At 47.2% G+C, this 25076-nt stretch overlaps 1 protein-coding gene across 1 annotated transcript in view; it reads right to left on the bottom strand.

The window, feature by feature from the left end:
• The window catches only part of ppp1r17 (protein phosphatase 1 regulatory subunit 17), a 224681-nt gene that overhangs the window by 160465 nt on the left and 39140 nt on the right, over positions 1-25076 (bottom strand). The window contains exon 4 of the mRNA XM_070874562.1: positions 20500-20619. Coding sequence (XP_070730663.1) covers positions 20500-20619 — 120 coding nt within the window. The remainder of the gene's footprint in view (positions 1-20499; positions 20620-25076) is intronic.

Genomic DNA, 25076 nt, shown 5'->3' on the forward strand with positions numbered 1-25076 from the left:
CCCGGGGACTGAGGCGGACGGGGCCGAAAAGGCCGAACCTGAGCCCGCCCAGCCAATATCCAACTTCCCCCGGGATTTGCTCGACTCGGCAGAAATACAAAGTATTAACACTTTTAATGAATCTGTACACGCTGGGCCGGGGGGTGGCGGCGGGGAGGGGGAGGAACACCCACCCTCGCCCCCTACTTTAGAGCTGGAGCGCTTGGAGGGCCTGGGGATTTTCTATGGCCGGGTCTCTCCTTGTTCCCCGGTTCCTGGGGCGGAGGAGGAACCCCTTCCGCTGTCGCTTCCCGACCCAGCACCAATTCTAAAAGATCCCAGTGGGGACTCCTCTGCCGACGATCCTGGGGGTGGGATCGGGGCAGAGCCAGGGCCGGATGGAGCGGCCGGGCCATTTGCCGTACCTCGTGCGGTTGACGGGCCGGCTGCTAGCGGCGACCTCCCGGAGGAGGACGGGGACTCGGTGGAGGACGCAGGTGAAGATCTCGAGTCCATCGCCAGTGAGGCGGTGGATCTCCTCGTGCCCGCCGCTGAGTCCCCCCTCATTCCCGTAGAGGATCTCCGGGACTTTTTGGTCGAGAGCCAGGGTCGCCGCAACCGAGCCCATCTGGCCCGGGAAAGATGGTCCGAGCCGAGGCTGCTCATCGCTTCCGTCCGCGTCGCCGCTAAAACCATGGCCGCGGGCGGGCCCTTATCAAGGGCGCAAGGCCTTGAGCTGCGCCGGCTCAAAAAGTTCCTCGCTGGGCTGCTGAAGGAGTGGAAGTCAACAAAAGACTCCGCTCCCTCCCCCGCAATAGGTTAAGGTAGAGGTTGCACTATGCTCTCGTCATGAAGATAACCATAGCCAGCCTCAACATCAACGGCGGCAGAGGGGCACGTCGTAGATTTGACAATTTTTCGCTCCTGCGGGAGGGGAAATATGCGGTGTGCTTCCTGCAAGAAACCCACACCGTTCCGGGAGACGAAACCGCGTGGCTCCTGGAATGGCAAGGAGAGGTCCGCATGAGCCACCTCACTGCCACTTCTAGTGGGGTGGCCATCTTGCTGGGCCCGCATTTTCAGCCGGAGATCTTGGGGGTCGAGGAGCCCGTGCCAGGCCGCTTGCTGCACGTAACGGTTCGCCTGGGGGACGTGCCGCTCCATCTCGTGAACGTGTACGCCCCTCAGCCCGGCCCGCAGCAGGCACGCTTCTTCGAAGAAGTGTCCACTCTTTTTGGTGACGTCGACGTCGGCGACTGCATTGTCCTCGGGGGGGATTTTAACTGCACCCTCAAGGCGAGGGACCGCTCCGGTGCCCCGCAGAGCATGACGGTGATGGAGAAGTTGAGGGACCTGGTCGGGTCCTTCGACTTGGTGGACGTCTGGCGAAATCTCCACCCCGACTCCAGCGCCTTTACTTGGGTGAGGCCTGGAGTAGGATGGTCCAGAGTCGACCGCCTTTACGTGTCTCGGGCGTACGTTTCCTGCGTCCTGGCGGCCTCCATGCGGCCGGTGCCGTGTTCGGACCACCACCTGGTGTGGGCGGAGCTCGCTTCGCTCCGCGCGAGGACGGGGTCCGCGTACTGGCACTTTAACAACCGGCTGCTGGAGGTAAACTCCAAAAGAGTTTCATGCACAAGGACCCCCAGGTCCCTCTGCACCGCAGCATGTTGTAATTTCTCCCCATTCAAATAATATTCCCTTTCACTGTTTTTTTTTCCAAGGTGGATGACCTCACATTTTCCGACATTGTATTCCATCTGCCAAACCTTAGCCCATTCGCTTAACCTATCTAAATCTCTTTGCAGCCTCTCTGTGTCCTCTACACAACCCGCTTTCCCACTAATCTTTGTGTCATCTGCAAATTTTGTTACACTACACTCTGTCCCCTCTTCCAGGTCATCTATGTATATTGTAAACAGTTGTGGTCCCAGCACCGATCCCTGTCGCACACCACTAACCACCGATTTCCAACCCGAAAAGGACCCATTTATCCCGACTCTCTGCTTTCTGTTAGCCAGCCAATTCTTTATCCATGCTAATACATTTCCTCTGACTCTGCGTACCTTTATCTTCTGCAGTAACCTTTTGTGTGGCACCTTATCGAATGCCTTTTGGAAATCTAAATACACCACATCCATCGATACACCTCTATCCGCCATGCCCGTTATATCCTCATAGAATTCCAGTAGATTAGTTAAACATGATTTCCCCTTCATGAATCCATGTTGCGTCTGCTTGATTGCACTATTCCTATCTAGATGTCCCGCTATTTCTTCCTTAATGATAGCTTCAAGCATTTTCCCCACTACAGATATTAAACTATCCGGTCTATAGTTACCTGCCTTTTGTCTGCCCCCTTTTTTAAACAGAGGCATTACATTAGCTGCTTTCCAATCCGCTGGTACCTCCCCAGAGTCCAGAGAATTTTGGTAGATTATAACGAATGCATCTGCTATAACTTCCGCCATCTCTTTTAATACCCTGGGATGCATTTCATCAGGACCAGGGGACTTGTCTACCTTGAGTCCCATTAGCCTGTCCAGCACTACCCCCCTAGTGATAGTGATTATCTCAAGGTACTCCCTTCCCACATTCCTGTGACCAGCAATTTTTGGCATGGTTTTTGTGTCTTCCACTGTGAAGACCGAAGCAAAATAATTGTTTAAGGTCTCAGCCATTTCCACATTTCCCATTATTAAATCCCCCTTCTCATCTTCTAAGAGACCAACATTTACTTTAGTCATTCTTTTCCGTTTTATATATCGGTAAAAGCTTTTACTATCTGTTTTTATGTTTTGCTCAAGTTTACTTTCGTAATCTATCTTTCCTTTCTTTATTGCTTTCTTAGTCATTCTTTGCTGTCATTTAAAATTTTCCCAATCTTCTAGTTTCCCACTTACCTTGGCCACCTAATACACATTGGTTTTTAAGTTGATACTCTCCTTTATTTCCTTCGTTATCCATGGCTGGTTATCCTTTCTCTTACCGCCCTTCTTTTTCACTGGAATATATTTTTATTGAGCACTATGAAAGAGCTCCTTAAAAGTCCTCCACTGTTCCTCAATTGTGCCACCGTTTAGTCTGTGTTTCCAGTCTACTTTAGCCAACTCTGCCCTCATCCCACTGTAGTCCCCTTTGTTTAAGCATAGTATGCTCGTTTGAGACACTACTTCCTAACCCTCAATCTGTATTACAAATTCAACCATACTGTGATCACTCATTCCAAGAGGATCTTTTACTAGATCGTTTATTATTCCTGTCTCATTACACAGGACCAGATCTAAGATAGCTTGCTCCTTGTAGGTTCTGTAACATACTGTTCTAAGAAACAATCCCGTATGCATTCTATGAATTCCTCCTCAAGGCTACCCCGTGCGATTTGATTTGACCAATCGATATGTAGGTTAAAATCCCCCATGATTAGTGCCGTTCCTTTTTCACATGCCTCCATTATTCCCTTGATTATTGTCTGCCCCACCGTAAAGTTATTATCTGGGGGCCCATAAACTACGTCCACCAGTGACTTTTTCCCCTAACTCTCTCTAATTTCCACCCACAATGATTCAACATTTTGTTCTTTAGAGCCAATATCATCTCTCACAACTGCCCTGATATCATCCTGTATTAACAGAGCTACCCCACCTTTCCCTTCTTGTCTTTCTTTCTGAATTGTCAGATACTCCTGTATGTTTAATTCCCAGTCTTGGCCACCCTGCTACCACGTTTCTGTAATGGCCACCAAATCATACCCATTTGTAATGATTCGGGATCTGGAATATCTGGTCCTTCTTTGAATCACCTGTGAACTCATTGAATTCATCCCTTTTTAGTGTGGAAGCAAGTCATCCTCGATACGAAGGAGCACCTAAGAAAACCCTCGTATTTCTGCTATCATCCTTGTACATCTTCTCTTCACCTTTTCCAGTGCCTCTATATCCTTTTTATAATATGACGACCAGAATTGTATGCAGTTCAGATGGAGCCCGTCCCTATGGTACATCTCCTTCCTTTCTCAGTACTGATGCCAGTATCCCATGATAGGAAACCTGTCCTTCCCTCACCAGTCTTTCAGCCACGCATTCATCTTTCTGATCTGTCTATTCCTATGCCAATTAGCACATGGCTCAGGTAGTAATCCCAAGATTAACACCCATGAGGTTCTGTTTTTTAATTTAGTTCCTCAGTTCTGATATTCCCTTAGCAACACCTCCCCCCTTGTCTTCTCCATTTTATTGTTCCCAATATGGACCATGACAACTTGATCCTCCTCCTCCCTTTCTAGTTGATCGGAGAAACCCTTTACTTTTGTATCGGGTAGGTAACACAGAAGACATTAACTATTCCCCTAATTATCAAATCCCATATGACTATTCTCCTCTTCCCCCCGTTCCCACCCCCCCCCCCCCCACCCCCTACCCTTGGACTGTCCGCTGCTCCATGGCGCCATGGTTAGCATTCTTACTGTCCACCCCAATATATTCAACCTTATCCATGCAGGTAGCAATTACATTGTACCTGTTGGACAGGACCAGTGTCTGCGGGACCTGTTTCTCTATCTCGCCTTGGGTTCCCCTGACTCTGCTGACTATAAGTCACATCTTCCCCTTCCTGCGTTTGTGCTTTCCTCTGAGGTGTGACTTTTCCCTGGAGAAAAGTATCCACCATTGGCTGTCAATGATTGCGTCGCTGCAATGTTTACACTGGCACACTCCTCATCTCACGCCTTCTTCATGGTGCTTTCGCGATCCCCACCACACATCCACACCCCACCCGCCCCCCCACCCCTTACACCACTGCTCTACTACTTTCTCACTCCAAGTGCAGCTCTCAGACTTCCCTCACTCTTACCTCCTTGCTGCCTGACCCCGCCCCAAGTGCTGGTCTTTTTCCACTGTTCCACTAACTTCCCTACCCGGCCATGCAAGTATTTTCTCATAGGCTTTTCCCCTCTGTCTAATGCATTAAATTTAAAATGCTTGCCCTGGATTCCATCCCCCTCCTGGGTCACTGCCTGAGGTTGAACCAAATTGTTCACAACTGCGCCATCCTATTTGACCCCGAGCTGAGCTTCGACCCTCTCTTTGAACTCACGCAAAATGTTCTGTCGTATCCTAACTTGTATAAAGTCCTCTGTGCTTGCTGCCCTACATTGACTTCCAGTCTGGCAACAATTTGATTTTAACAATCTCATTCTTGTGTTTAAATCCCACTATGGCCTCGCCTCTCCCTATCGCTGCAACCTCCTCCAGCCCTATCACCCCTTGAGTTCTCCTCCAATTCTGGCCTCGAGCACAGTCCCGATTTCATCGCTCCATCATTGGGAGATGGGCCTTCAACTGCCTAGGCCCTAAGCTCTGGAATTCCTTCCCTAAATCTCTCGGCCTCTCTACCTCTCTCTCCTCCTTTAAGATGCTCCTTAAATCTTACCGCAGTGACCCGCCCTAATATTTCTTTATGTGGCTTGTTGTCAAATTTTTTCTGATAATGTTCCTGTGAAGCGCCCTGGGACGTTTTACTACGTTAAAGATGCTCTTTAAATGCAAGTTGTTGTTGTTGTCTTCAAACCCCTTCATGGTCAGTCCACCCGACATCTGCAACCTCCTCCAGACGTCCATTCCCACCCACTGGCCATGATTTTACTTACTGAGGCGGGCCCACAGTGGCCGAGATAAGTGGCAGACTGCGACCCCGCTCCCACTTCCATGGAGCTCTGTTGATCTGATTTTATGTTGATGGAGTTTGTTAAGCCCGCCCTGCAAGGTTCCTGGCCAATTAACAGGAAGTGGGTCTGATGATGTCCCCTATTTAGAAAGGAAGGAGACAGACAGCAGAAAACTGTAGACCAGTTAGCCTAACATCTGTCATTGGGAAAATGTTAGAGTCCATTATTAAAATTATTAAGGAAGTAGTAGCAGGATATTTAGAAAATCATAATACAGTCAAGCAGAGTCAGCATCCTTTTATGAAAGGGAAATCATTTTTGACAAATTTGCTGGAGTTCTTTGAGGATGTAATGAGCAGGGTGGATAAAGGGGAACCAGTAGATGCCGTGTATTTGGATTTCCAGGAAGCATTCGATAAGCTGCCACATAAGAGGTTTCTGCACAAGATAAGAGCTCACGGAGTTGAGGGTAATATATTAGCATTGATAGAGGATTGACTAACTAACAGAAAACAGAGAGTCAGGATAAAGGGGTAATTTTCAGGTTAGTTCAGTGGGGCGCCACAGGGATCAGTACTGGGGCCTCAACTATTTACAATTTATATTAATGCTTGGATGAAGGAACCGAGTGTAATGGAGCCTAATTTGCTGATGTTACAAAGATAGGTGGGAAAGCAAATTGTGAGGAGGACACAAAGAATCTGCAAAGGGACATAGATAGGCTAAGCGAGTGGGCAAAAATTTGGCAGATGGAGTATAATGTGGGAAAATGTGAGGTTATCCACTTTGGTATGAAAAATAAAAAAGCAAATTATTATTTAAATGGGGAGAGATTACAAAATGCTGAGGTACAGAGGGATCGGGTGAAACACAAAATTAGCATGCAGGTACAGCAAGTAATTAGGAAGGCAAATGGAATGTTGGCCTTTATTGCAAGGGGGATAGAGCATAAAAGCAGAGAAGTCCTGCTACAACTGTAAGGGCATTGGTGAGACCACACCTGGAGTACTGCATCCAGTTTTGGTCTCCTTATTTAAGGATGATATACTTGCATTGGAGGCAGTTCAGAGAAGGTTCACGAGGTTGCTTCCTGAGATGAAGGGGTTGCCTTATGAAGATTGAGCAGGTTGGGCCTATACTCATTGGAATTTAGAAGAATGAGAGGCGATCTTATTGAAACATGTAAGATTCTGAGGGGGCTTGACAGAGTAGATGCTGAGAGGATGTTTCCTTTCATGGGGGAAATCTAGAACTAGGGTCATAGTTTCAGAATAAGGGGTCGCCCATTTAAAACGGTAATGAGGAGGAATTTCTTCTCTACCCCAGAGAGCTGTGGAGGCTGGATCATTGAATATATTTAAGGTGGAGAAAGATAGATTTTTGAATGATAAGGAAGTCGAGGGATGCTGGGAGTGGGCAGGGAAGTGGAGTTGAGGCCAAGATCAGATCAGCATGATCTTATTGAATGGCAGATCAGGCTCGAGGAGCCAAATGGCCTACCCTTGCCCCTATTTCTATGTTCATATATTCCATGTAATCTGATGATGCATCATCAGCCGGTTTCCTTAAAGTGACCATGGTCAACTTTTTAAAAAATTGTGCTGTCAGTATTCTGCAGCATTGAGGTGCGGCAAACAATGACAAGCACTGCACAGAGGTGCACGGCTGCACCCAGGCTCTCCCATTACTCCCTCAAGATGCGTATGGAGGGAGTCACAGCACACAGGAAGGTTGCCTTCCCTTCCAATGGGTGAAAGAGACCTCTACAGGACACCAACACTGCCTGGTTGCACATTGTACAGGAGGGCATAAACAGGGATGTCGTCAGGTGGACCTGACTGCAATGATTCATATACTGTTGATGCTAATGTGTTGTCAAACATTGACATTTTTATTTTGAAGACTTTGTGTTCTTGGACAGATTTGTGTGCACCTTTGGAAGTAGCTTAGTGAATGGTTAGACATAAGGGTTCCCTGCACAATGGTGATGAGTGTGAAAGGAATGGCTTGGGCATTGCAGGGATGCTTTATGATGTTGGTGTGGTGTGATGCGAACTTGGCACATCATGTGGAAGCCAGAGTGCACAGCGTCAAGTGAAGTAAATCTGGCCATGGTGAGGCCATCACTGGCCTCCCGGGCAGCAATGTGGTTAGGTGCTGATGCCCTGTGTACTGTGCAGAATCAGGTGATGGCAGTGAAGGTTGGTGTTGCTGTTGGTGATGCTGGTGTGTTTAGCGATGTTGGTGTTAGGGCTGATCGTGATGGGATTCTGAGGAGCAAGATGAGATTTTTTTCAATGCACCAATGTTGCTGGAATAGATGGCAGGTGAGGTTGAGATGACAGAAGCGATCAATCAATGGTGAGAGAGTTTGCTCCAAGAGGTGACAATGGATAGAGAGTTCACTGCAAACATTTCCAAACTGCATGCAGCTCAAACGTTTCTTCCAAATCCTGAAGGCTTCAGCTTCTGACATTGGAAAGTGAACAGCTGTGAAATGGTAGCTTTTGTACCACTTCTGCAGTTTCAACTAGCCAAAGCAATGGAGATTCACTCAGAACCTGACACGCTTACTTGGCGTGAAACCTGTGGGACGGCAAACACATTGAAAATTTGGTAAAATAGTAAGTGCTTGGGTAAAATACTTTTAAATACCTTTAAATTATTTCTTAAGCATCTTAATTGACTGGCCCGCCGCTTGATGTCAGGTCTGCGATCAGCAGGCAGACCCAACAGTTGAGAAACTGACATGGAGACGGGTTCAGAGCGGACTTCCGCCCCACTGTCAATCAGGACTATTTTGACAGTGGGCCTGCCTCCAAGCCTGCACTCGCAGGGCTGGGAAGATTCTGGCCACTGTGTTTCCACTACCGACTATTAATGGCAAAGCTTTCAATTGTCTATGCGCTGCTCACTGGAACTCCCTTCTGAACCTTTCTTACTCTCTTCTTCTCAGTACTCACTTAAACATCTTATTAGCACTAATAGTTTTCTCAAGTCTATAATCACTCTCCCAAAACTCTCCTGCTTGTCTCAGTGCCTCCATTCCTCTTTCTATTACTCTCTGAAATGACCTGGGATGTTTTGCATGTTAAGGGGACTATATAAATGTAAGTTGCTGTTATTCTCCCCTTGTTCCCCGAAGCACTGCCCTCAGGATTCCCTCCTCAGTGCTGGTATAGGACTCCCCATCTCCCCACCTTCCTCAACACCAGTGCCGCTCTGGCACTTCCCCCTCCCCCCCAGTACAGTGCCACACTGGGATTTCCCACTCGGCACTGATCTGGGACTCAGACCTCCTGTTGTTGCTCCAACTATGACTGCTGCTGCACGCTGTGGCAGGATCTCCTGATCTGTCAAGAGTGTCTGCCACAGCGAGTAGCATTCTTCAACACCAGATCAGCAACAGGGTGTCTGTCCAGATTAGGCAGAGGGAGGAATCCGAGATTGGTATGTAGAGCAGTGTCCCAGAGCAGTGGGGTGTCCCAAAGCTGCGCTGATTTCTGTTTGCATAAGCAGGCACTTGTAAAATACTGACTGTCTGCACCAGATGGGGACCGTTGATCTGAATGGTGCACAGAAATAATTTTGCCTAAACAGGAGCAGTGGGAGATAGGCAGCCACAAAGTTAGGTCAGAGGGATGGTTGACATTGGTCACGGAACTGTCATTCTGGTGCAGTAGGCACCTTCTTCTGAGGTTGGGGTCAAAACACATCATTGTATCAATATAAAGAGAAGGTTCCCTTCATTCCATTCTATCCTATTCTTCACCAGGAAGTTCTTAGTGGCGACACTGGGTAAAAAAATATGCTAAGGTGTTCCATTCCACAGCATTGGCTCTGTCACTGACATTAACACTGGCACAGATGCTAACATTGGCACTGGCTGACACTGACACTGGCATAAGCACTGACACTTGTTGCCACTGGTATTGACATTAATACTAGCACATTCAATTATATCGACTGATACTGGCACTCGCACTAACACTGGCATTGGGACCGACTATGTCACTAGTACTAACAATGGCCCTGATACTGACACTAATACCGTTTACTATTTATAAGACTTTATATAAGGCAATGGTAAACGAGACCTTAGAAATCAGGAATGAACAATGCCAGTCTTGGTTTGTGCGGCATGAGAGCAAGAGCAAAGACAAAACAAACCAAAGATGCCAAGGAAAGCACGTGAGGTTTGTTGCTGAGCAGATAACACAGTTCTAGGCTGTATCCTGTTGCTAAAGTAATGATGTGACAAAAGCTGCTAATGAGCAAGCTTTGAAACACATAATAATCACCAAGCATCTTGGGCCTGCTCTTTATCTGTCTGCTCATTTCACAGTGACATGAATTTGATTAAAATTCCGCAGAATTATAGTTGATGCAAGTGAAAACCACACAGTTTAAAATGAACAGGTTCACATCTCTGTTTAAATAGGGGACAGAGGAATGTCATCAATGTTCACTTTAATTATTTGGGGGATATGCGGCCCCTTTAAGGGGCTGCACAGCCCATTCAAAATACTGTGCATGTGTTGTTTTCCTATTTGAAAGCATGTGAGCTGGCTGCTTGGAGGCTACAGAGCACTGTGCGGGCATACAGCTTATAGGGAGCATTGAATGTCATATAAATGTGCAGAGCATTGATTTGATATTAACAGTCATTTCTAATCTCTTATTGTTCAAAGTGATGCACAACAAAGTAGATAGAATGACTGGTTGTCAGCTTTTTGCAAAGCTGAATTTGGTTGCTATGCTGTGTATTTACTTAGGTAAGTATACATTTAGAATCCATAAATGTAAATGACACAGTAAAAGACCATTCCTCCCTGTTGCTCAGGTAATGATGTGATAAAAGCTTCTAATGTGCAGCTTTGAATTACATAATAATCATAAAGTGTCCTGGGCCTGTGTCCTGGTAGGAGTGTGACACTGCAATTCAAGTATGAGCTCCAAGACAAATAACAGCACTAAAACATAGAAACATAGAAATATAGAAAATAGGTGCAGGAGTAGGCCATTCGGCCCTTCGAGCCTGCACCACCTTTCAATAAGATCATGGCTGATCATTCCTTCAGTAACCCTTTCCTGCATTCCCTCCATACCCCTTGATCCCCTTAGCCGTAAGGGCCATATCTAACTCCCTCTTGAATATATCCAATGAACTGGCATCAACAACTCTCTGTGGCAGGGAATTCCACAAGTTAACAACTCTCTGATTAAAGAAGTTTCTCCTCATCTCAGTCCTAAATGGCCTATCCCTTATCCTAAGACTATATCCCCTGGTTCTGGACTTCCCCAGCATCGGGAACATTCTTCCCGCATCTAACCTGTCCAGTCCCGTCAGAATCTTATACGTTTCTATGAGATCCCCTCTCATCCTTCTAACCTCCAGTGAATAAAGGCCCAATTGATCCAGTCTCTCCTCATATGCCAGTCCAGCCTTCCCTGGAATCAGTCTGGTGAACCTTTGCTGCACTCTCTCAATAGCAAGTACACCCTTCCTCAGATTAGGAGACCAAAACTGAACACAATATTGCAGGTGAGGCCTCACTAAGGCCCTGTACAACTGCAGTAAGACCTTCCTGCTCCTATACTCAAATCCCCTAGCTATGAAGGCCAACATACCATTTGCCTTCCTTACCATCTGCTGTATCTGCCTGCCAACTTTCAATGACTGATGAACCATGACACCCAGATCTCGTTGCATCACACCTTTTCCTAATCTGCCGCCATTCAGATAATATTCTGCCTTCATGTTTCTGCCCCCAAAATGGATAACCTCACATTTATCCACATTATACTGCATCTGCCATGCATTTGCCCATTCACCTAACCTGTCCAAGTCACCCTGCAGCCTCTTAGCGTCCTCCTCACAGCTCACACAGCCACCGAGCTTAGTGTCATCTGCAAACTTGGAGATATTACACTCAATTCCTTCATCTAAATTGTTAATGTATATTGTAAAGAGCTGGGGTCCCAGCACTGAGCCCTGTGGCACTCCACTAGTCACTGCCTGCCATTCTGAAAAGGACCCGCTAATCCCGACTCTCTGCTTCCTGTCTGCCAACCAGTTCTCTATCCACGTCAGTATATTACGCCCAATACCATGTGCTTTGATTTTGCACACCAATCTCTTGTGTGGGACCTTGTCAAAAGCCTTTTAAAAGTCCAAATACACCACATCCACTGGTTCCCCCTTGTCCACTCTGCTAGTTACATCCTCAAAAAATTCCAGAAGATTCGTCAAGCATGATTTCCCTTTCATAAATCCATGCTGACTTGGACCGATCCTGTCACTGCTTTCCAAATGCACTGCTATTTCATCCTTAATTATTGATTCCAACATTTTCCCCACTACTGATGTCAGGCTAACCGGTCTATAATTACCCGTTTTCTCTCTCCCTCCTTTTTTTAAAAAGTGGTGTTACATTCGCTACCCTCCAGTCCATAGGAACTGATCCAGAGTCGATAGACTGTTGGAAAATTATCACCAATGCATCCACTATTTCTAGGGCCACTTCCTTAAGTACTCTGGTGTTATGTAATGATGTGTGTATCGTCCCAGTACCTTAAATGTAATGTAAGTACTATGCCACACCACAGAGGGCGCTGTGGTGGGAAACCCTGGTAGTGCCTGTAACAAGGACGATATAAGGCTGACCACCACACCTGGGAGGCACTCTGGAGCTGAACAATAAAGGACGAGGGTCACAGCAGTTAGACTTACACCAGACCGTGTGGAGTCAGTGATTTGTGTGCTACATACACCACATTGGCAACGAGGAAGCGGACGAACTCCACGGAACCATGGCTACTCTGGGCTCGCTAAAGGATTTTACCGTGGGCAATGATTAGGAGGCCTTTACGGAAAGGCTTGAGTACTACTTCACAGCAAACGACCTGACGGAGGACATATACGCAATGAGAGAGAAGCGTAAGGCGATATTGCTCTCCAGTTGTGGAGATGAGGTTTACTGTCTTATCAGGGATTTGCTGGCACCTGGGAGCGCCAGGGACAAGTCATACGAGGAGCTGACTGAACTCATTTGTGACCAGCTGAAACCGAAGGAGAGCATCCTCACGGCCAGATACAAATTTTACCATCACTGCAGATCCGAGGGCCAGGATATCACCAAATATGCTGCGGACCTCAGGAGACTCACGGCGCCGTGTGATTTTGGCGCACACCTTGACGAGGCTTTGCGGGACGTTTTCGTTATGGGGATTGGCCACGAGGGCCTCCTTCATAAGCTGCTGGCCATGAAACCCACAGTCACTCTGACAAAGGCCATCACCATCAGCCGGGCATATATGACCTCGACTTGCAGCACCAAGCAAATAATCCACACAGTCTCGAACCCGGCAGGCACTGTCCACAGGATAGCGCCCACCATGGACAAAACTGCAGAACGTGGCTCTGCCCGGGGCAGAGAGTACGGACCTCGGGATCCTGGAACTCAGAGTCTGCCGAGGGGGGCCAATCAAGCAGCACCATGCTGGCACTGTGGAGGAAGCCATGGGGCTCACCGGTGCAGGTTTGCGGAGTACACGTGCAATACCTGCCACGTTAAAGGCCACCTTCAGCGTATGTGTAAAAGAAATCGGACTCACCATGTGGCTGAGGAGATGGGGGATGATCCACTGTTCAGCGAGGAGCAGGTAGAAGAAGATGAGGTGCTTGGACTGTATAGGTGTACCGACGATTCGCCCCCAGTGATAAGTGAAGTAAAAATCAACGGAGTCCCAGTGCGTATGGAAGTGGACACGGGCTCGGGTCCGTCGTTGATGAGTCGGAGAACTTTTGATAAACTGTGGATTAACCCAGCTGCACGCCCCAAGCTGGTCCCGGTCACGGCGAAGCTGCGTACTTACACCAGGGAACTAATACCTGTTCTCGGCAGAGCGATGGTGCAGGTATCCCACGGGGACGAGACGCACGCTTTACCTCTCTGGGTCGTTGCAGGCGATGGGCCGACACTCCTCGGCCGGAGGTGGATGGGGATGGTCCGTGGGAGCTGGGAAGACTTCATCACCCCACAGGCTGCTGCTCCCCGGGGTGCTGCCGTGCCCCGGGTCCCCAGAGAGCAGCACCGACCGAGCTGGAGCTGCAGCCTCAATCCACCCACAGGCAAGTCCCAGGCCTGGACCTCACACACAGATCCCGCAGCCTCAGCCCCCACAGGCAAGTCCCAGGCCCAGATCTCACACAGAGATCCTGCAGCCCCAGCCCCCACAGGCAAGTCCCAGGCCCAGATCTCTCACACAGAGACCCTGCAGCCCCAGCCCCCACAGGCAAGTCCCAGGCCCAGATCTCTCACACAGAGACCCTGCAGCCTTAATCCCCACAGGCAAGCCCCAGGTCCGGATCTCATACAGAGACCCTGCAGCCCCAGCCCCCACAGGCAAGCAGCCCTGCACAGAGGGGCCCAAGGGGGAGTGGGGGTTGAGCCGGCGGGGCGCTGCGGGAGGTGTGCTGAGGGATCCAGGGGCCGGCGGTTCGGAAGGGCCCTGCAGAGGAGCTAGTAGCGTCGGTCGGCGGCCATGGCAGCCGCAGGGGAGGCCGCTACGGAGGCCGCGGGGGGACTTGGCAAGTGCGGCCGCTGGAGAGGCCACGACGGCCGCAGGAGAGGCGGCAAGTCAGGTGGCAGCGGAGGGGAGCAGAGGCTGCGACGGTGGAGGGCATTCGGAGCGGCAGAGAAGAAGATGGCGGCGGCATCGTGTCGGAGCTGCAGAGCATCAAAGATGGCGGTGCCCAAGGAGAAGCCTCGTGGTATCCTCCTGCATCAAAGATGGCGCTTTAAATAGGAAATGCACCCGGGAGTCTTAAAAGGGCCTTACAAAGAGGTGGTCCCCACAAAGAACTTCTGTTAGGCAGAGCGAGTCTAAAATGAGCAATGTTAATGTGAGATAGTGAATTTATAATAAGAATTACCTTTTTTATGCTGAATGGCCACTGTATTTGTGTAAAATAATGGATGAAGTACAATTAATGATCGCGGCTAACAAGGAAATCAAGGTTCCGCTACCAGTCAATAACCAGTTAATGTACCAGATAATATGTACCATACTAACGCACTGTCTATGCCCACCTGCCTTCCGTTGGACAAGTGTGATGTTATGTAATGATGTGTGTATCGTTGTCCTGCGTCCTGGTGTGGGGGGGGAGGAAGGTGATGTTATGTAATGATGTGTGTATCGTCCCAGTACCTTAAATGTAATGTAAGCACTATGCCACACCACAGAGGGTGCTGCGGTGGGAAACCCTGGTAGTGCCTGTAACAAGGACTATATAAGGGTGACCACCACACCTGGGAGGCCCTCTGGAGCTGAACAATAAAGGACGAAGGTCACAGCAGTTCGACTTACACCAGACCGTGTGGAGTCAGTGATTTGTGTGCTACATCATCCTTCCTCAGATTAGGAGACCAAAACTGAACACAGTATTGCAGGTGAGGCCTCACTAAGGCCCTGTACAACTGCAGTAAGACCTCCCTGCTCATATACTCAAATCCCCTAGCTATGAAGGCCAACATACCATTTGCCTTCCTTACCACCTGCTGTATCTGCCTGCCAACTTTCAATGACTGATGAACCATGACACCCAGGTCTCGTTGCATCACCCCTTTTCCAAATCTACCGCCATTCAGATAATATTCTGCCTTCATGTTTTTGCTCCCAAAATGGATAACCTCACATTTATCCACATTATACTGCATCTGCCATGCATTTGCCCACTCACCGAACCTGTCCAAGTCACCCTGCAGCCTCTTAGCGTCCTCCTCACAGCTCACACCGCCACCGAACTTAGTGTCATCTGCAAACTTGGAGATATTACACTCAATTCCTTCATCTAAATTGTTAATGTATATTGTAAAGAGCTGGGGTCCCAGCACTGAGCCCTGTGGCACTCCACTAGTCACTGCCTGCCATTCTGAAAAGGACCCGCTAATCCCGACTCTCTGCTTCCTGTCTGCCAACCAGTTCTCTATCCACATCAGTATATTACGCCCAATACCATGTGCTTTGATTTTGCACACCAATCTCTTGTGCGGGACCTTGTCAAAAGCCTTTTAAAAGTCCAAATACACCACATCCACTGGTTCCCCCTTGTCCACTCTGCTAGTTACATCCTCAAAAAATTCCAGAAGATTCGTCAAGCATGATTTCCCTTTCATAAATCCATGCTGACTTGGACCGATCCTGTCACTGCTTTCCAAATGCGCTGCTATTTCATCCTTAATTATTGATTCCAACATTTTCCCCACTACTGATGTCAGGCTAACCGATCTATAATTACCCGTTTTCTCTCTCCCTCCTTTTTTTAAAAAGTGGTGTTACATTAGCTACCCTCCAGTCCATAGGAACTGATTCAGAGTCGATAGACTGTTGGAAAATTATCACCAATGCATCCACTATTTCTAGGGCCACTTCCTTAAGTACTCTGGGATGCAGACTATCAGGCCCCAGGGATTTATCGGCCTTCAATCCCATCAATTTCCCTAACACAATTTCCCGCCCAATAAGGCTATCTTTCAGTTCCTCCTCACTAGACTCGCTGTCCCCAGTACATTCGGAAGGTCATTTGTGTCTTCCTTCGTGAAGACAGAACCGAAGTATTTGTTCAATTGGCCTGCAATTTTTTTGTTCCCCATTATAAATTCACCTGATTCTGACTGCAAGGGACCTATGTTTGTCTTCACTAATCTTTTTCTCTTCACATATTTATAGAAGCTTTTGCAGTCAGTTTTTATGTTCCCTGCAAGCTTCCTCACGTACTCTATTTTCCCCCTCTTAATTAAACCCTTAGTCCTCCTCTGTTGAATTCTAAATTTCTCCCAGTCCTCAGGCTTTTTTTAGCCAATTTATATGCCTCTTCCTTGCTTTTAACACTATCCTTAATTTCCCTTGTTAGCCATGGTTGAGCCACCTTCCTCGTTTTATTTTTACTCCAGACAGGGATGTACAATTGCTGAAATTCATCCATGTGATCTTTAAATGTTTGCCATTGCTTATCCACCGTCAACCCTTTAAGTATCCTTTGCCAGTCTATTTTAGCCAATTCATGTCTCATACCGTCGAAGTTATCTTTCCTTAAGTTCAGGACCCTAGTTTCCGAATTAACTGTGTCACTCTCCATCTTAATAAAGAATTCTACCATATTATAGTCACTCTTCCCCAAGGGGCCTCGCACAACAAGATTGCTAATTTGTCCTTTCTCATTACACATCACCCAGTCTAGGATGGCCAGCTCTCTAGTTGGTTCCTCGACACATTGGTCTAGAAAACCATCCCTAATACACTCCAGCAAATCCTCCTCCACCGCATTGCTACCAGTTTGGTGAGCCCAATCAATATGTAGATTAAAGTCACCCATAATAACTGCTGTACCTTTATTGCACGCATCCCTTATTTCTTGTTTGATGCTGTCCCCAACCTCACTGCTACTGTTTGGTGGTCTGTACACAACTCCCACTAGTGTTTTCTGCCCTTTGGTATTCCGCAGCTCCACCCATACCGATTCCACTTCATCCAGGCTAATGTCCCTTATTACTATTGCATTAATCTCCTCTTTAACCAGCAACGCCACCCTGCCTCCTTTTCCTCTGCCTATTCTTCCTAAATGTTGAATACCCCTGGATGTTGAGTTCCCAGCCTTGGTCACCTTCAAGCCATGACCCTGTGATGCCAATTACTTCATAACCGTTAACTGCTGTCTGCGTAGTTAATTTGTCCACCTTATTCCGAATACTCCTCGCATTGAGGCACAGAGCCTTCAGGCTTGTCTTTTTAACACACTTTGCCCGTTTAGAATTTTGTTGTAATGTGGCCCTTTTTTTTTTGCCTTGTGTTTCTCTGCCCTCCACTTTTACTATTCTCCTTTCTATCTCTTGCTTCTGTCTCCATTTTATTTCTCTCTGTCTTCCTGCATAGGTTCCCATCCCCCTGCCATGTTAGTTTAACTCCTCCCCAACAGCACTAGCAAACATTCCCCCTAGGACATTGGTTCCGGTCCTGCCCAGGTGCAGACCGTCCGGTTTGTACTGGTCCCACCTCCCCCAGAACCGGTTCCAATGTCCCAGGAATTTGAATCCCTCCCTTTTGCACCACTGCTCAAGCCACGTAGTCATCTGAGCTATCCTGCGATTCCTACTCTTACTAGCACGTGGCACTGGTAGCAATCCTGAGATTGCTACTTTTGAGGTCCTACTTTTTAATTTAGCTCCTCACTCCCTCAATTCGTCTCGTAGGACCTCATCCCATTTTTTACCTACATCGTTGGTACCTATATGCACCACGACAACTGGCTGTTCACCCTCCCTTTTCAGAATGTCCTGCACCTGCTCCGAGACATCCTTGACCCTTGCACCAGGGAGGCAACATACCATCCTGGAGTCTCGGTTGTGGCTGCAGAAACACCTATCTATTCCCCTTACAATTGAATCCCCTATCACTATCGCTCTCCCACTCTTTTTCCTGCCCTCCTGTGCAGTTGAGCCACCCACGGTGCCATGAACCTGGCTGCTGCTGCTCCCCCTGATGAGTCATCCCCCCCAACAGTACCCAAAGCAGTGTATCTGTTTTGCAAGGGGATGACCGCAGGGGACCCCTGCACTACCTTCCTTGCGCTGCTCTTCCTGTTGGTCACCCATTTACTATCTGGCTATGTATCCTTTACCTGCGATAAGACCAACTCACTAAACATGCTATTCACGTCATTCTCAGCATCATGGATGCTCCAGAGTGAATCCACCCTCAGCTCCAGGGCCGCAATGCGGTCTGTCAGGAGCTGGAGGAGGATGCACTTCCCGCACACGTAGTCGTCAGTGATACCGGAAGCGTCCCTGACTTCCCACATGGTACAGGAGGAGCATAACACGTGTCCGAGCTGGCCTGTCATGACTTAACCCTTAGATAAACTTAATTTGGCAACAACAATGCTAAATGTTACCTACTGATAAAGAAAAGAAAAAAGAAAAAAGACAAATCAACAAAAAAAGAGAAGGTCGATTCTTAAAGCATATCAAGGTTCTGCATTCCACAATATAGATTAGCTGATAATTCGTCTGATGGGAGTCCTCAACCACTGATGTGTAGTGATTTCACATTATTCCTTTACAATTAACAGTTCAACATAGAAATGTTAACTGGGGAACATGCTATTTTAGATCTACTAGTGTAGAATGTAATAGTAATCTTGTAGCAAGGGATATTCTGGGGCAAGAATGATCATAATACAAAATAATTTCATATTGATTTTGTTAGTGATGTGGTTAAGTCCAAAGCTAGGGTCATAAATTTAAACAAAGCCAATCACGTTGGTATTAGCGGTGAGTAGATTGAGAAAGTAGATTAAAAGATAAAATAGTAGATAATCAATGGCAAATATTTAAAGAAATAATTCATCATTCTCAAAAAGCATATATTTCCCATGAAAATAAAAACTCCACAGGAAAAGTGATGAACTGGAAAAGTTAAGGATAGTATTAGATTAAAAGAAGAGGCTTGCAATGTTGCCAAAAAGAGTAGCAAGCCCGAGGATTGGGAAAGTTTTAGAAATCAACAAAGGATGACCAAGAATTTGATAAAAAGAAAGAAAATAGAATGAGAATAAATTAGAAAGGAATATTAAAACAGATTGTAAGAGCTTCTACAAATATGTAAAGGGAAGAGATTAGTAAAAGTAAACATGGGTCCCTTAGAGACAGCGATGGGAGAAATTATAATGGAGACTAAGGAAATGGCCGAGAAGTTGAACAAATATTTTGTATCTGTCTTCATAGTAGAAGACACAAAAAACATACCGGAAATAGTGGGGAACAAACAACAGCAACAACTTATATTTATATAGCATCTTTAACATAGTAAAACATCCGAATGCACATGTGAAGTGCCTTATCAAACAAAATTTGACACCAAGCCACATAAGGAGATATTAGGGTAATGACAAAAGCTTAGCTTCAGCGGTAGGTTTTAAGGAGCATCTTAAAGGAGGAGAGGTGGAGAGATTATGGGAGGGAATTCCAGTGCTTAGGGCCTTGCCCGTTGAAGGCACGGCCGCAAATGGTGGAGCGATTAAAATCAGGGATCTTCAAAAGGCCAGAATTGGAGAAATGCAGATTATCTCAGAGGATGGTAGGGCTAGAGGAGGTTATAGAAAATTGGAGCATCTAATGTGAGTGAGGAACTTAAAGTAATTAACATTGGTGAAGAAAAAGTACAGAAATTAATGAGACTAAAAGCAAATAAATTCTCTGGACCTAGTGGTCTACATCCTAGGGTTTTAAAAGAGGTGTCTGTATAGATAGTGGAAGCATTGGTTTTGATCTTCCAGATTCTAGAACAGTCCCCGTGGATTGGAAGGCAGCAAATGTAACCTTGCTATTCAAGAAAGGAGGGAGAGAGAAAAAAGGGAACAATAGACCAATTAACCTGCCATCAGTAGCAGGGAAAATGTGAGGGGGAGAAATTCAGGAAGCCCTGCTTGGGGCATTAACTTTTAAAAGTTGAAAAAATTTGCAACAGGCGCTAATGTTTTTCAACTTAAAAAAAAAATGTGGTGTTTGTGCTTCAGGAAGGAAGTGGAGCGCAAAATCAAGCACTCCACTTCCTTCCTGGAGCATAAGAGGCCGCAGGCGGGGCGGGGGCAGTGGGTAGGTGTGCAGCGCTGCACTATGGGCCGTGCAGCACTGCTGCGTTCGGAGGCTCCTTTCCCCCCTTAAAGGGGAGGGCCATCACCGCAGGCTCTGAAATGGAAAGAATTACCTGGTCCCCAATGGCAGCCGTGATCCGGCCCGATCTGGCGTGATCCATAATTGTAGAACTGTTTTTACTTACCTCGGCCACCTTACCTTTACGTTTTGCCTCCGAAGCACCCGGCCTCCCAATGAATGCTTTCTGCAGCTGCCGGTGTTTTCGCCCGGTGATGCTGCAGGGGGCGGAACCGAAGTGTGGGTTCAGGGTGCTACCTACTGTTAGGGACATGGCAACAGGACACTTAGAAGAACAATTTATGATTCAGGCAGAGTCAGCATGGTTTTATGAAAGAGATATGGGGCTAGAACCTCCACTTTATTTGCATGCTTAACGCCCACCTAACGCCTATTTTTCCGCTGAAATGACGTATAAAGCCCATATATCGGCCATTTTGGCACAAAATGGAAACTGACGGGCATTTTTAGAAAACTTATCGCCGAGCGTTACTTTCCCCATGTGCTTAATGCTGGGAAAAAATATTACCGCCTGTCCACTTTTTTGGGGCGGTATCATCAGAATGGGCGAAATCAACCCCTATAATATCGCCGTGTTACTTTCCGCACGGAATTAATGGTGAAATTCAATAATCCTGCCCGCCCACTTTTTTTTCTCGTAAAGAGCACATTTGGCAAAACTAATGCCCAGGAGATCGCCCACGGTCACTTTCCCCACTCACACACATATCGCCCACAATATCGCTCGCCCAAAAAAAACGGCCACAAAAAGTGGAACTGTTCTGAACTGTTCTGGCTGGCATTTTTAAAATTGCAGGTTGCTTCATTCAAAAGGCTGCCTCAACTTCAGGGGAGTTTGCATTGACTCTGGAGTTCTTCTCACATGAAGTGAACATCTCAACAGACATATTTTCAGACTCTGGACTATTGGGACTTTACTCCAGGTATATTTTAGTGAGGAAATCATTGCTTCTGATCAATCGCTATTATACTTTCAATGCAATGGGGCCACCAAACAATAACTGTGCTTAAGCAGCACTTCAGATGGCTTGACCATTCAGGAGGGGAGCTACAATACAACCCTGAGCAAGTAGGTAAATTCGTGGTCGTGTGTTCGATGCTGCACAACCTGGCTATCATGAGGGACCAAGAATTGCTCCACCTCAGGAGAGAGAGGAAGAGGATGACGAGGGGCTGGACGCTGACCTAGGGCCAGACAATCAGGCTGGCTATGTAACCATGCCCACGACCCCCTCCAAACAGCAGGAAAGGGCCAATGGTGGCTACATAGCTGCAAGACTCTTACGTGATGAGCTGATATTTGAATGATTTGCCTGAAAGAACGTTGCTGTGAGTGACAACGCTGACACACTGCTGTGTGTGTGCAGCTCAGACATCAATGGTGCCCATCACCTTGGTGCCAGTTAAAGTTTACGTTGATTGAAGTTAAGTTGTATTTAACCCTTTCATGTTAAGGAATGACCAGTGTGTAATGGTGCAGCTATCTGAGACAATGCACAACAAGGTTTCGTTCAATCAAAAAAAATTTATACCAACATTGGTCTGAAATCATCAGTATCACAGACAAAAACACCCAACCCCCGCCCACACCCCACTTTTTCCACCATTGACATCAATCAAATGTTCAACATGTCCAGCAACACAGAATACAAAGGCAAAGCAGGAGGGTGATCCCCTCCACCCATACATTACAACAAATTGCATACACCCAGATGGAGATATAACAAAGCCATCACCTGCGGACATGCACTTCACTTTCCTTCCCCCCTCCCCTTCTTCTCCCCACCTCTACCCCTTCCCCTCCTTGCTCCAAGGCACATGGCTGAGGAGCTCCTCAGGCGGTGCTTCATTGGGGGGGGGATGAAGGCAGATGCAGTCGTTGCACGGGTACGGGAGCGGGGGTTGCCGAGGGGGCAACATTAACTGATGCAGAAGCAGGATTTTGGTCCTTGCTCTCATCTGTTGTTCACAGTGGTGGTGTGGAACCAGGATGGAGTGCCGCACTCGGGGACCACCGGGAGGCCTGTGCCAGCAGTGTTCCTGGCTATCGCATCCAGGGCCTCTGCCATCTGTGGAATGTACTCGGTCATGGTGGCCAGCTGTCGGGATATGCCCTCCAATGCTTCGATGAGCTGGTCACCAATGCCTACAGTCCTCCTGGACAACTGTACCATCTCTCCGCTGTCATGTGGCACTTGTGGAACAGACCTGCCGCGTCCATGAGACCTCCGCGGGGTTGGCGCCGTCCTGGGGACAAATGGGGTGCCCTGTGGCGAGGTGCTTGAGGCCGGTACCTCCAGAGTGGAGGCGGGAATGACCGGAGGACCACTAGGTGGCCTTGGGTTGGAATGGCTTCTGGAGCGTGGTGATGCAGGTTCCTCGAAGTCCGCGCTCTTATCCGTGGAGAACAGACCCAGCAGATTGACGGACGAGAATCGGAGCTCCTCAGCACCAAATGTTGGGTCGTCTGGAGAGTCGGGCCCCATGCCCCCACCTTTTGGCCTCTGTGGTCTTGCCTGAGGCCGCGCTGCTGGCTTAGCTGCAAAACACAAATGAGGTTATTAGAGGAGAAGGTGGTGCTAGGGTCACAAGGTGAGTCCAGCGCTACACACAGCATATGCACAACAAAAGCATTACTGCTCTCAAAATCATCGCAGACATCACATTTCTTGACCATCAACACATTTGCATTGCAATGATTTTCATTAGGCCATCATTATTTCTATGCCAATTTTAGAAATCATCTATCATATATGATTGTTTGGATATGAGTGGATGTGGCATCTATTGACTTTACATCACGCAATGGTGTAAGCTTTACTCACATGGCATCACTTCAGGGTCTGCAGATGCATCTGTGGCTGTCCGGGGGTGCTTCCCCACGAGTGCAAGCACCCGCTCCTCCATGTCAGTGATGTCGCTGGTGACTGGTGGCCCCCCACCCGTTCGCCTCTGCACAGACCTCATCGTTGATAGCTTCTTCTGTAAAAGGTGACAGGATGACATGGCATGAGATCATTGCATGATAGCATTGCTAGGTACTGTCACAGAGAATGATACAACACATAACCGACAGATGTAATCATGATTATTATGAAAATTATCATTCTTTATCTAAAGATGTGCACCGTGACCGCAGGCTTAGAGTAAAACATTCCCGGTAAAAGTGAAAGACCTCACATCTGATGATAGTCACTCATGACTCTTACAAATCAAATTTTATAAATACATAAGTACATGTAAATCAATGTAATACTTACTCTTGCGGATCCCACAAGGTCGTTTCATCGTTTGCGGCATTGGTTGCCTTCACAAACCTTGTTGGTCACCAACGAGACCACCTCTGCTATCTCGGTCCATATTCTTTGGTAGGGCTTTAGGGTGGGCTTCCCACGCTCTCCCTGTGTCAAATCACCCCAGCGTAACTAGACCTCCTGGCTCTGTTGCGTCCTCCAATGTGCTCCTCTCCCAGCTCATTGCTCTCTCCAGCGTCAGTCTCTACAGCGTGCTGTGATGCCTCCTCCTCTCTCTCCATTATAGGCCATATTCGGGCAAATATGTGGCTGGTAACAGCTAATTTTTGTTTGCCTACTTGCTGTGAAGCTCTAAAGTCTCCTTCCTTCCTCCCAAAGCAGCCACACCACACCCAGACACCCCTTCTGTCCCTCTGAGCTTCCTCTCTCTCTGTCTCCTCTTCTGTGCATGTCACGATGACCGTTGACCTACTGAATCGCGAGAATCGAGCGTTGCCATGCCGTTGCTAAGGACGGCCACAATTTACGGCAGAAGATCAAAAAAATGTAATGCTACCACCCATTTCATATCGCTCGCGGTAACGCCTATTTTCAAAAATGGAGACTAGGTGCTTTGAGAATGAGTGAAAAGCCGACGATCTGAAAACCCTTTTTTAACCGCCCACGCCAGAAATAATGCCTATTTTTGGACGATAAGCACAAAAGTGGAGGTTCTAGCCCATCGTGTTTGACTAATCTATTAGAATTTTTTGAGGGTGTAACTAGAAGGGAAAATAAAGGGGAACCCATGGATGTAATATATTTGGGTTTTCAAAAGGCATTCAATAAGGTACCACGCAAAAGGTTTTTACACAAGATTACAGCTCATGTGATTGGGGGTAATATCTTAGCATGGATTGAGAATTGGTTAACAGACAGAAGACATAGAATAGGAATAAATGGGTCATTTTCAGGTTGGCAGGCTGTAACTAGTGGGGTACCACAAAGATCAGTGCTTGGGCCTCAACTATATATAACCTATAACAATGACCTTGATGAGGAGACCGAATATAATGTATCAAAGTTTACTGACGATACAAAGCTAGGTGGGGAACAAAAGCTGTGAGGACAAAGAAGCTGCAAAGGGATATAGACAGGTTAATTGAGTGGGCAAGAAGGTGGCAGAGACTTTAGGATGTTGAAATAGGCACAAGCATGCCAGATGGAATTCAATGCAGTGAAGTGTGAAATGATGCACATTGGGAGGACTAATATGAAAATGCAGTATACCATAAATGGCATAATTTTAAAAAGTGTAGATGAGCAGAGAGACCTTCGTGTTCATAGACACAAATCGTTAAAGGTGATGCTGCAAGTTGATAAGGTGATTAAAAAAGCCGACAAGTTATTTAGGTTGAAAATAGAGGAATAGAATATTTAAAAAAAAGATCATGCTAGAAATTT

This window comes from Pristiophorus japonicus, chromosome 1, assembly GCF_044704955.1.
Source record: "Pristiophorus japonicus isolate sPriJap1 chromosome 1, sPriJap1.hap1, whole genome shotgun sequence".
NCBI lineage: Eukaryota > Metazoa > Chordata > Chondrichthyes > Pristiophoridae > Pristiophorus > Pristiophorus japonicus.